The sequence below is a fragment of the Astyanax mexicanus genome, chromosome 16, assembly GCF_023375975.1.
Source record: "Astyanax mexicanus isolate ESR-SI-001 chromosome 16, AstMex3_surface, whole genome shotgun sequence".
Classification (NCBI taxonomy): domain Eukaryota; kingdom Metazoa; phylum Chordata; class Actinopteri; order Characiformes; family Acestrorhamphidae; genus Astyanax; species Astyanax mexicanus.
This window is the reverse complement of record NC_064423.1, coordinates 22,571,220-22,584,427: the sequence shown is the minus strand read 5'-3', so window position 1 is coordinate 22,584,427 and position 13,208 is coordinate 22,571,220. Positions and strand designations below refer to the sequence as shown.

The window sequence follows — 13,208 nt, the reverse complement described above, 5'->3', positions numbered from 1 at the left end:
CATAGTTTTCCTCTGAACATATTTAGTTAATTAGATCATGTTGTTGGTAGCTGTCTCCCCCGTTTGATGAACAAGGATGAGCAATTTTTCGTTCTAGAGTTGGCAAAGTTACATCAAGAGCCTTGGATTCAGGCAGGGTTATATTCTGAACAATGTGTAGTCTGACTGTGGGAAATGCTAACAAGCTTTCACAGTTTTAGGTAGGAGGCTGAAGGAATCAGCTGATCATTTTGGCACACACTGGTCTGAGCATCAAATCAGCTTCTAGATGAAGCCAGGTTATTCTTGGCTTCTAGGCAGGTAGTGAGTTTACTTGGAAAGCCATGGGATGGAGTAATGTGCTGAGTGGTGAAATTGCATTCACAAATGTGTTTTATTAAAGGAATAGCCATGGAAAATCGATTGGTTTTCATGTCAAATTATTCATGGAGACTTCCTCTGTGGAGGAGCTAATGAGCTAGCACTGCTGAACAGAACTGAGTTTGCTGAAAGCACCTTGCCCTAAAGATTAGTCCCACATTGCAGAGCAAGCGTTAAATAGAGCGTTTCTTAACCCATCTAATATCACAGCTAGCTTTGTTATAGTTGTGCGAACACAGGCAGATTTGTATAGTTACTGTGTTCAACACTCTGCTTAAAACATAATCACTGTTTGCTGTATGTTCAGTAATGAAAACGAATGATAACAAATAGGGATTTTAGTATTGAAATACTGGCATTTTGAGCACCTTCCTAATTTTGAGCACCAATCCCTAACACACTGACGCTAATCCTAGAGCATTATCAAAGGAAACGGCTTGGAATCGCCCACATTAGTACAAGTTGTAAGGTATTATCTTGTGAGTGAGGTTGAACACTAGCCTGTATGATGACATAAATTACCTGGGATAAGCAAGGGCTGACTGTTGGTGCCAGAATGATGGGACATTACATTTTTAAAGCTGTGCAGGCATTTAAAGTGCCTTGATTTAGAGTATCAATGGAAACTCTAAATGTGTAATAGAAGGCATTACCACTCAGAGTGGACAGTGCAGTGGATGGTAATAATTGTGAACTTCTGCCAATAATTGTCAATTCAAACAGACAAGAAAATTCCATCCTCATTCAGTATAGAACAGTGCATATCCCACAGGTCAGTGGAGCTTTCTTTAGCTTCCATGGGAGATCTTGTCCCATGACATGTGGCATGTCAGTGTAGGTCCCAGTACAGTGTTACTTGATAAATAAAAAAGGAAATGTTAGAGAAGAATCTGGAAAAAAGCATGTGCAGGCTGATGTTAATAAAAATATGGTTATGGTTTCTGAGGCATATAGAGCCTAAATAAAATATTGAAATAGAAACACTCTGAAATCAGAAAACCCCAGTATTCTCTCAAAGTGCACCGGCTAGTGTAGAACTAAGGTGTTGGTGCATTAGCGAATCTTCATAGTGCTGCATCACCATATTGTAGTTATTCACTGAAACACATTTGTCACATGCAGCAGTGTGTGCTAAATTACTGAGCAGCTCTGTTTACACTGCTCCAGCCACACTTAAAGGGCATGCTCATCTTCATTCACCGAGAGTTGCTTACAGTGAAGAAAAGAGACGATCACCAATGGTCCCAGTTTATTGCAAAAGAGCGAGTCAGCTGTTTACTATCCTGCCTCATGTTTTTCTTGTCATTCAAGTATGAGAGCCAATTTTGTACTGGGTGTACATACAGCATGTTCTCATAAAAAAAAAAAACTAGCCTGTAAATAAGCACATCTGTTGAAACAGACATTGCCTGCTGTCTGTTTGCACTTTACTGGCAGTTGTATTAGAAGTCTTGTTGGAACAATACAATATTTCATTGAATTTTAAGATTAGGTTCCATCCTTCATGCAGAGAACTGAGACACAGTGTAGTTGGAGAGATCAGGGTGAAATTGTGCTCTTTGTTCTGTTCTGAGGCATTTCTAAAAAGATGATGAATGAGTTATAGACATATAAAGACCAGCACACTGCTTGTGGTTATTGATCAGAGTTTGAGGCTAAATGTAAACATTGGCAAAGCTTCAACAAACACTGTTTACACTCTGGTTCATGCAGTATATTCTGTATATGAAACTAATGGCTCATTTATGCTCAGCATTAAATATGGATATGCTTATGGTCTGTACATTGAGTTTGTTTTGGCCAACTTTGTGTATTTTGCAAGTCTTAACTATTTTGCAGGTTCTTTTCAGTCCACTTTTTAATAGTCGTTTACACCTATTTCAGTACATTATGACTACCTCCTCCACTTAAAAAAAAAAAAAAAAACACTTTTGACTTTGATCTGTACTTTAGTTGATGAGCTGCTTTTCATCCACGCCAGCAAAAATGCACACAGATTTACATGGGCCATTAAAGTTACGATGTTTAAAATTATTGTATTCATATTCGTACTTAAAGGTAGTATAAATGAGCCTTTGACTGCAATAATCCCCTGTTCTAAATTCATATCCTGTCTCTCTGTTTTGTATGTGTACTAGATTGCACACAGGTAATGCAATCTGAGTTTGTTGTTATTTATGGTGTTATCACAGCTGTTTTAATGTGAATATTACGATAACAAAAAAGTATGATTTATTTTACCACCCTACTAGTTTACATTTATCCAGTATTTAACTGTCCGTGTCTGGTTGGTGGTGGATGATGTTTTTGTTATATTTTAGACTTTCTACAAGCTTGATCTAATAACTACAGAACTATAATTCACACACACACAAACCTCTTGACCTATTTTGGCTGCTGATACATTCCCAGTTTGAATCCAGATTTGTTTCTCAGCTCTGCCTAGGTGTATGAACTGTGGTAGTGCCAACAGTGAGTTGTGGTCAGGAGCCATGCTCTGTCCCAAGGTTAGCCCTGTGGAACATTCTGGGCTTCAGTCCCAGAGAATAGTGACATGTCAGCAGCCCATTCAACCGAACAGGCTGAGTGTTGCACTCTGTCAGGGGCTTGATTGGGTGAGACAGGTTAAGTTTGATGCTCTCTTTTTTTCATTACGGGCGATCTGTGCTGTCTCCATTAGGTGCAAATTAACTGAAAATGAACAAATGCATCTTGCTGAAGGGCTTTATATGACACATTGCTTTTATACAGACGAAAAGAGAGTAGAGTATTTTGTCCGGGGAAAAACACCCATTTCGCACATTACTATTATGTTTATGGTCATAATTCAGTGATTTTGTTTTTGATATAAACAGTCTGAAACTGTAAAGTCTGTTATATGGCCTGCCAGCAAATAGAATCATGATTTATTTATTTCCTTATGTAAGCAGTGATCCCACAGCGTAATCAAATTATTTATGCCAAACTGCACTAAATTGTTAAAACAAGTGAATATGACATGCTATTCTCAGCAGAGGTGGTCTCGGTCCGGATGCAGTTTTTAGATGGTTTGGACTTCCAATTGCAGGAAGTTGAGGTTATTCTCACTTGTTAAACCATAAAATAAAATAAAACCATTGTTGTGCCAAAATCAGTTTCCCTTTTCGCATGAATGTGCGTCATGTAGCTGTGTGTGTGCGCGCAACAGATTATGCGGATGATTCCTGTATCTACTGTAACTGTAGATTAATCCTTATTTATAAACAGACAATATGAGAAATTCAAGGCAATCTATTATGACCGTTCCACTGTGTGATTCATGTGCACTAGACGGGATTCTGGCAGATAGGCAGGATTTGACACAACGTTCCACAATGTGCTGACATCTAACATACACCCTTCTACATCCAATTGACATCAATTATATGAAGATACACCCCATGTAGTGATTGAAAATTATTTAATGAGGAAAAAAAACGAATCATCTCGAACGTATAAAATGTAACAATCACATGAAGTTTGGTTCGGACTTTGGTCTGCACTTAGGTTTGAAATGCCCTAACTATTTTTGTTTATAGAAAGTGAAAAAATTAAACACAATGTAAGATTGCAGAGCACATGATGGTTGGAATTCAGACCGTCACATTAGTTTTTCTGCTCCATTATAAGCTTTCTATATAAAGTGTTAAGTAAGGATCCGGCAGAGCTTTCTGTGTCCATACTGTTTTCACGTATTTTTTTGCTGGTTGAGCTTACAGATATGGACGAAGCAGTGTAGGATAAATATGCAGTGGCAGTAAGAGGTGTGCCATGTCGTATTGAACACAATATCTGATATTTTTTTTAATATTGTTTTTTCAAAAATATCATGAAATATTATTGTAGGGCCATATTGGCCATCTTTTTTGCTGTTTGTGGCAAAAAAAATCACTGTTTTAATTTAGTTGCTACTAGAGACAGATTATATCTTTCCACTATTTTACTTCAGTCCTGAATATATGGAATGCATTGCATCATGACATGTTCAATCGTTGACTTCTGTTACAATCTGGTGAAAGTCTTAATTAGGGGTGTGCCGTATCATATTGTGTAAAATATCTCCAATTAAAGTGTAATACATATCTTGTTGCAGTAGTTTATTCTTTAAAAAAAAAAAGGATTATTTTGTCATCAAGAATATTGTAATCACAAAAATACCATGTTCCGAAATGTTTGTTCCATTAATGAGCTTTTAGAAGGTTAAAAAAAAAACACATTCCATATGTGGCATATGAACCTATTATTCCTGCTTCTGAAAGTTCTCCGCCATGTTGTGTTTTATTTCCCAAAAAACAAAGGAGTAGCAGTCCTCCAGCAGTGATTCAGTACCTCACTACATGCTAATTAGATTGGACAGTCTCTGTGCAGTTGTAGGGCTCTTCACTGTTTCTACTGCGATCAAGCACAGCGCTGATTCATCATGCTCATTCAGAGAGCAGCAGGCCACATAATAAAGAGAATTCATACTGGGTTTTCAGTATAGCTGTGCTTGCTCTTAAATGATCTGATGACCCCAGTATCCCAGTGTTCTCAAAGCAGCATCAACACTTTATGTATTTTTTGCTGATTGCATTTGGTAAATGATGATAACTTGTGTTCTAGTTCTTGAGCATAGGACACATAGGAGTAATTTGATATTTTGATATTAATAATCTATATGCAAATATGTTTAAAAGTGAGTAATGCTGTGGTGTTTAAATCCTGACTGCTGGATAGCAAATAGTGGTGTTGAGTTTTCCTAAATTTTGTTTAAAATAAATTGAAATATTTTGTCTTGTTTACAGTACTGTACATTGAATTACAACCACTGAATCATGATTCATTTCATGGCACCAGGTTCTTGCTAATACACTGCCCTACATTATAGCTTGTAAGAAGCTCCTGGCAAGCAGGCTATCCATGCAGCAGCACTGATTAGGTTTAATTTTGTCTTTCTCTCCCTTCAGCTAAGCTAATACTGGTCAGCTGCTTTCTCGTAGTTCACCACGCTATTTAGCATTTAGGAATTCTACTTATTTGATCATTGTGAAGTTTGTTCACTTATTTTTTTGTGAGCAAACTGAACTTATTCAAGTATTAACGAATAAGAACACTTGATGGACTGAATGGGGAACGCAATGTTATCATAGAACCAGTCGGTGAATGCTCCATAGTTTAGTCATATATAAAAGAAATTTGGTGGTAGTGCTTGGTGATACAACCTCAAATCATTATCACAGTCAATCCAACAACTTGACTGAACAAAAAACACATGCAATTTTTCTTTGGTACAAGCAGCTGGAGGTGCTCAGTTGTCTAGACGTTAGTTCTTCTTTATTCTCAGACTGAAAGGGATGGAGTCACATGGCTGCACACGTGGTAATGTTATTAAGGGGCAGAACTTAAACACAGACAGTGGGGAAAAGTATTAAGGAAAAAAACAATATAATTGATATTAGTAAAATAAATTCAGTTAGAGGTTCACCTAGTCCTATTTGAGGGTAAGAGAGGATAAAATGGGAACTGCCCAACCATAGTTGGCATTCAGTTTCACATTGCATGTTTTAAAATTTCAGCAGGCTGCTGTCTCCACCTTTGTTGTGGTTTTAATATGGTGTGGTGTTAATACTCTTTCGTTTCTTTTCCGCAGGGTGTGTCCGCTCAGCCGCTAATACGGTTCACTGGTAATCAAGGGGTAAGTATGAACTTATTTGCTTTTCAATCCCTACCTTAGATACCAAAGTCACATAAAATTCATCCACATGTCTTGTTCTGCATTCCCTGTTTTTGTCAGCCTGAAGCTGCCCAGAGAGATTGACATCAGTGATGGATTTGTCCTCATTTTTAAGTATCTTAATGATGGAAGACTGTATCACAGTGTGTAGGTGATGGGAAGATATCCCAAGATGACATTGCAGAGCATGTCGACCACAGTTACCACAATATCCTCTGCCTTAGAGGCGTAATTGCACAGAGTGAGCCATTGAGTCCAGATTGTGATGATGGTGCTGTTTTTCATTGGTCACAGGGCAGTTCAACCTAAACCTCATATTTACTTAGTTTATTTTCTCTTCATTTTCCTCCGGGACTTAACAGTAACAGTGACTTGCAGTAGTAAAGTATATGTGGCTTACTGCAATACAACAAGAAAACAGACATACAGTCAAGGAAGTAGAATCTGATCCGTCATACGTGTCAGTTCTGCTCGTACAGCCTACAGCAGCATTAGTTGTTAAATACCGCAGTGGCATTAGGATAGATTTCCTTTAAGACAGCCATTGTTGTCTCCTTCAGCTTTAGAATGCTGTGCATTCCAGACATTCATATTTTGCTTAATCATCTGAGTGCTTGCACACGAGCCGTGTTCAGCACTGAAAAGCTGCAGACACTACTAATCAAGCCTCTATAATTGTGAAACATACATACATGTGTTTGCAGAAATGAGAATGAATGTTAAGCCTGGCTAAATATGACTGCATTGATACTAGTGGTTGTTTATGGTAGGGGTGTAAGAATAGATTGCTATTGTATCGTATCACATTATTTTGCTTTGCAATACGGTATTGATTTTTAAAAACATACTATACATTTTCAGTTACTGTATTTTTTTTCACTATAAGGCACACCCGATTATAAGGCGTACTATCAATGAATGTCTATTTTCATACATAAGGTGCAGCGCATTATAAGGCACATTTACCAGGTCTTGACGCTGGGTGGTGGTGGGGGGTAGCTAACTAAGATAAGTAAAGCTAAGCTAAGTAGACAAAACTGTAATAAAAAAAAGACTTTCTTTTAAAGTCAACCGAGCACTGAATGTTAATCTCTCCTAAAATCTAAGTAAACTGAAACTCCTGTATAACACTGCACTTTAGTAAAGTGGCTTTACTGCTCCTTACACAGTGCTATGTCACTCTCAGTGTGTGTTTAACCTGACTCATCTCCTGTATGATTGCCTCGCCACATACAGGAACTGCTTCTGCTTCTGCTTGGCCGCAGCTTGCTGCGTCACATGCTAGATAAGTAAAGCAGAAGTTTTTTGCTGGATTGACTCTCTGTGTTTCTGTAGTTGAATCAGCACTGTTCCTTTGGACTATTATGGTCAGGTAGAGTTCCAGGCTTTTCCTCCAGAAAAGTGGAGAGCTACAGAAATCTAACAATTCAAGTATTTAAGCCATTGAAAAAAGAACATGTGTAATAGTGTTTCTATCCGCTAGTTATTTAAAAAAAACAAAAAACAAACAAAAAAAAACATTTTTTTTTTTTTTTTTTTGTATCATCCTTTCTGCAATTTGGCTGCAGTCAACCAGTCCCATTCTGAGCTTTGTGTTTCTGTAAAGATTTAGCCAGACCAATTAGCTGATATAATATTTTGGTGGATTGCTTTTGTCTGCTTGTTTACATTGTTAAAACTAATATTGTATAAAACAGTCTGAAATGTTTTGTTACCTTCTAAAGTGTGCTTCACTGCTGCAGGCTGGGAATCATGTCAGTGTATAGGGCTCAAATGATGCCAGATGGTAATGTGCTGAAACAGAGTAAAAACAAAGGACTAGGCTTAAAATAGCCGATAACCAGTCCATTTAAAATATCACTTGGATTGGCCTCAATCCACTGGACCAGGTCAGGACATCCCTACTTAATGAATAGTGACTACAGTAAACAGAACAGTAAGGCCTACAGTAAAATTGTTTGGTTATAAAATGCTCTAAATAAATGTTGGTTGGTTGGTGTTTTTTTTTTTTTTTGTAGTCCTCATTTTCTCCTGATTAGGGAAGGGTAGATGGCTCTCCTCAAAGGATGAGCCACTCTGTGCCTGCTTGTGTCTTTGGCTCTCCCTCAGCTGCTTCATTAATTCCACTACTGTGGAGAGGAGCACATCACAGGCTGCTCCATAGGCCTAATGACGAAGGCCTGAAGAGATGCTTTGTTCTCTGGACGTCGTGCAGAAAAGCTGTGTGGACATGCAGGGGAGACCCAGTGGTTGAGGGAATAGTTTTATCTTTTGCTGCAAGTGCTTGCACATGGTGATATGGGTCTATCTGCTTGGATTCACTAAATCTTGATTTACATTTGAGAGTGCTGAATTTGGCCTTCAACACTTTGACACATCTGATGGTGTTTTTTTTGTTTCTGTACCTGGTTTTGAGCAGAGAGAAACAACTTTAGTGCAACTCTGCACACCATCATTCAGTTAAAGATGTTTTTTTGCTTGCCCTTTTCATATACTGATCTGGTCTTTGTTCTGTTCAACATTTATGCTAACATGGAGGTGTGGAGTAGAGTAATTGATGCCTATGAAGGTTAAGTAATGTCCTCCAGCTTTAGAAAACAAGTTTAATTGAACTCTAGACAGCAACAGTTCTGTTTTATGCTCACAGTAAACAGCAAAGGCTCACATACATATTATTATGCAAACACACAGTGGGTAGTGGACAACCTTTCTTTGGGGCCCAGGGTGCAGAGAGGGTTAAGGATCTTGCTTAGAGGTATGTTAGTGGCAAAACCTGCCTAGCGAACTGTCAGTAACCCTCTTCTCTAAAGGATTTATGCAGTCTAGCTGGGGAAGCCTGGCTTAAAGAGCATGTTCACCAAATCTGTGGCGCCCCTGGAGCAGTGAAGAGTAAAGGGTCTTGCCCAAGGGTCGAACAGTCAGGACACTAGTAAGCACAGGCAGTGTGTCTGGAACAGTGGGCAGCCTTTGTCAACCAAACCTGGGATTCAAACCCAGGGTTCAATAATGGCATGTTCAAACAGAAAGATGAGGTCAGAGCACAGGGTCATAGAACAGCGGTGCCCCTCGTGCAGTCAGGGCTAAGGGCTTTGTTCAGGGGTGCAGCTAAGCAGACCTGGGTAATTGAACCCAGACTGTAACCCAGTGCTGTAACCGCTGAGCCCCCACTGCCTCTGCAGTAACCCAGATAGTTGGAGACACCAACTACTGGCTAGACTATGCTGGTGAGCAGTTTGAGAGGTGTTCAGTGCTTTTGGAAAAACTTTTTGCCCCCACTGACCTGCGTAGCAGTTTATCTTTTGTCTTTTTAAGAAAAGTCAAAAATGAGAACACATGGCATAATAGTAATAGATATTGGAAACAATGAAATTACTGGACTTTTACACAAGTGCCACTCAAGTGAATAGAAGCTGCAGTCCTGCATTGAACTCCAGGTTGGCCTCTCTAATCCCTCTTGTCTGAGGCGCTCAGTTCCTCACTCTGCCCTCAAGTGATTTGCACTGCCTCTTAATCATCTTGGATTTCACACTTTGAAATGCGTCGTGTTTGTGGGCTTATGACGCACTCCTTCCTTCGAGAGCATTTCCGCCCAATTGTGTAGTGCATCCGTGTGCGAGTGCACATGCATGCTGTGTGATTTTGTGTCCGTTTGGGTTCCTTCTAAAAGTAAAGCTTTCATCCGTTTAAAAAGAAAAAAGAGGAAGTGGAAGGATGTTGCTCAATGCAGAGTAAAGACGGATATCAGCTTCATTCTTAAGTCAGAACAGTTCAGTGCCTGAGAGCAGGATCTCTCAAATCCTGCAAGTGCTCGACCCATGCTAAGTCTTCCCGAGCAAGAGTGTGAAAAGTGGCAGGCAGCAGCAGCGGGAGCCCTTTCGGTCTGCGGAGCGAGGCTGGGACACGCTGTTTATTTATAGTCGGCCACCTGCAGGCCACACACGTGTGAGAGGAAATTTGGGTAAACAGAGCCTAGCCTTAGAGCACGTCAGCACTGCGTGTGCATGTGCGTGGTTTGCGCCAGTTTGTGTGGGGTGGGCAGTGACTGGATGTTCCCTCAACTGCTGCAGGGATGCTCCATTTCAAACCAGGGGTAACAGCATGTCCTCAACCCAACAGTGCACTTTGCAGGGCTGTTTAAAGGCGAGCTGTATCTAACGTGTCCTTTTAATAAATCTGCAACTTGTTGCTGTGACCTCTCGGCTCATGACGTTTATTATTGGACTCTCGCACAGCAATATTAACCTGTGTAATGTTCCCCATTTGGTTCCATGTGCTGTCGCCTTAAGAAGCTTACTTGCCGCTTGCATAACCCCATTAAGTCCAGCAGCTCACATGTCCGTGTGAATATGAGATCCCTGCCTGTGCTCTCCATTGCAAAAGATATAGTTACTAAAGGAAAGTAACTCCTGTCTATCCTAAACTTAACCACTAGGCACTACTTAATGTCAGTGCAAAAAGTTGTTGTCCAGGATGAATACAGTGTCCAATTCTGATTGACCACTGAAAATCACATTTTCAGCAATAAAAATTATTAAAAATAGGCACCAACCCTGCCTTGTCTGGCTTATAGCTTCACAACTAACTCACTATTCCACCAGCTAAAATACTTAATTTTCTGGAAGTCCTTCATATGAAGACACTAATTTAAGACTGTGATGCTCAAGATATGAACATTGTTGATGCCATAAAATAGCCATCATGTTGCTGATATGGCACAAAACCCAAACAAACAAACTCACTATTCTTGGTTCATAAATCAGAGTAACCTACAAACAGATAACACGCATCATATCAAACCGAACAACTTACCCTATCTAGCATGCCCTTTACGTAACATCAAGGGTCAGTGAGTAATTTGGCTCAGAAAGTTAAAATCTGCTTGTGCCCAATTAGATCAAGTCCTATTTTACTCCCATAACAGTGATCAAATACTGTGAGTTTTCCCTGTCTCCTTGCTGAAGAAGCTGTGTGTTATAGATTTGTACTTGTTTTTCCTTAACACATATGGCCTAATTAATTTATACATTGGTGGAGAAAATGAATGAAAACCTGAGAAAAGGGTTTAATTTTAGTGCATCCCTACTGGTGCTACCTGCTTGATTATTGTAATTAAGCTTTTCCTTTGAAAGAGAAGGTGTTTGTTTCTGTAGTTCCTCCCTGCAACACCTGTAAGGTTGAGGGAGAAGCTTGAACTGGAAGTTAACTGGAATGTTAAAGCTTTGCCGTGCACTCATGCACTCCCTCAGGCCATGAGTTTTCTACCAGAGACTTTGCTGACAATTACCTGTAATTTTACGGTTTACAACAGTAAAACACGCACACAAACCACATGGCGTATAGTGCCAGTCACCAGGTGGACAGACTGTCTGTCTGCTAGTGGAGAAAAGATCACTTCATGGTAAACAGTTTCTGACTCACAGAATGACTCTTTCATAACATGAAAAGTGCAGCAAAGACTCTGCACTCTGGCCCGCCACCTATTGATCTGGACTAGTAGAACACAGCTCAGGGTTTGACCACAGATTCTTTTTGGTGGAAGACATGTATTTACACAAATGATGAACATACAGTAGTGAACAGTAGAGCTGGTACTAATTTGTTGCTTTTTATGTTTGTCTGTCAACAGAAAATCTCAATACCACGGTCCGAAAATCAAAATGAGCTGCGAACGTTTACGTTCTATTTGTCCAATGTGGGGAGGGATAACCCCCATTTTGACTGTGTACAGCAGTATATTACAAGGTAAGTGGGTAAAGCACATAACATTTTTTTTCTTTCTGAAAGGAACTATTATATTGTACTACTGTGCATAAGTACACAGCCCCATGCAAAAGTATTTGAACAGTGAGGCCAATCCCTTTATTTCTGTTTTATTTCACCTAAAACATTTGTTTTTGTTATTGAAGATGAATGAGACAAAGGGTCAGTGTTGCTGGTATTTACAACTGGATTTAATACACATTTCATAAGAGAGAACCTTTTATCTAAACCCACTCATTTTTCTTGTGAGGAAAAGTATTGGAACAGATTAAAGTGAATAAGACTAAACACTTTCCTTGCCATCACTGCATCAAGCCTGTGTTGAGTTCATTGTATATCAATTATTAATGAGTCTGTCCCAGAAGAAGCCATGCAAGTTCAAGTCATGACATTATTTCCACTGTTTTTCACAGATGAGCTCATATGTTTGGGATTATGGGAAGATCTAATTTTTCTCCAGATTTTAGCCTTTGCATCCGATTGGTTATGGTTAATCTTTGTCTCATCAGGCAATCATCAGTTCAAAGCTTGTATCGGTACTTCTTGGCAAATTTCAACCTGGCTGTTTTATTTTTAGTATTTATTGGTTTGCATATTCTGGTAAAGCTTCTATACTTTTATTCATTAAGTATTTTCAAACAGTAGATTGTGATGCCTTCACTCCTACTCTCTGAAGGTTGTTGCTGATATTACAACAATTGTTTTACTGTTCTTCTGTTGTTTTCCTTGGTCTTCCTGTTGGACATCTGTTACTTAGTACACCAATGCTGAACTTTTGTCTCATATTCATCTTTTAATGTCAAACCCAAATGAAAAAGGGATTGTTCCAGTACTTTGAAAGGGAACTGTATAATAGCATATAGTCTGGGGTGGTGCTGGGCGGTATGGTCATGGTATTTTGCAAGGTTCTGGCGGTTTCCCTGTACTTTTAAAAAATTAATATTTATTTATAGTTTTTCATGACTGGTCTTTAATATAGGGACTGACTGTACTGTTAGGAATACATATAATGCTTTACATTAAGGCTTTGATTACTATTGGGTTTACGTTCTCCCACAATATTACACAACATATGAAGAAATCAGACTTTATTAGCAGAAAAACAGCTGAAGAATGTAAACAATAGACCTTAAAAAGAGACACGCCAACAACTTTAACACAGCTTTACAAAATAAAATATTTTAAATATTTCCATAAACACTATGAATAAACCAAAAGATATATTTTTCAAAAGCTTTATTGCACAAGTAGGACAAGTTTAATATCAATTTACAGTGTGTTATTACTGAAGCTGTTAGTTTCAGTTTATTTTACATTGGTTCTCCAGTTAATAAATGCATTTAGTTCAGTGTGCATT

The 13,208-nt window shown here is 38.9% G+C and overlaps 1 protein-coding gene across 1 annotated transcript in view; it reads left to right on the top strand.

Moving 5' to 3' along the window:
• Positions 1-13,208, top strand: part of ell (elongation factor RNA polymerase II) — a 36,141-nt gene that overhangs the window by 6,365 nt on the left and 16,568 nt on the right. The window contains exons 2-3 of the mRNA XM_007233262.4: positions 6,008-6,052; positions 11,718-11,833. Of these exons, the coding sequence (XP_007233324.3) occupies positions 6,008-6,052; positions 11,718-11,833 (161 nt within the window). The remainder of the gene's footprint in view (positions 1-6,007; positions 6,053-11,717; positions 11,834-13,208) is intronic.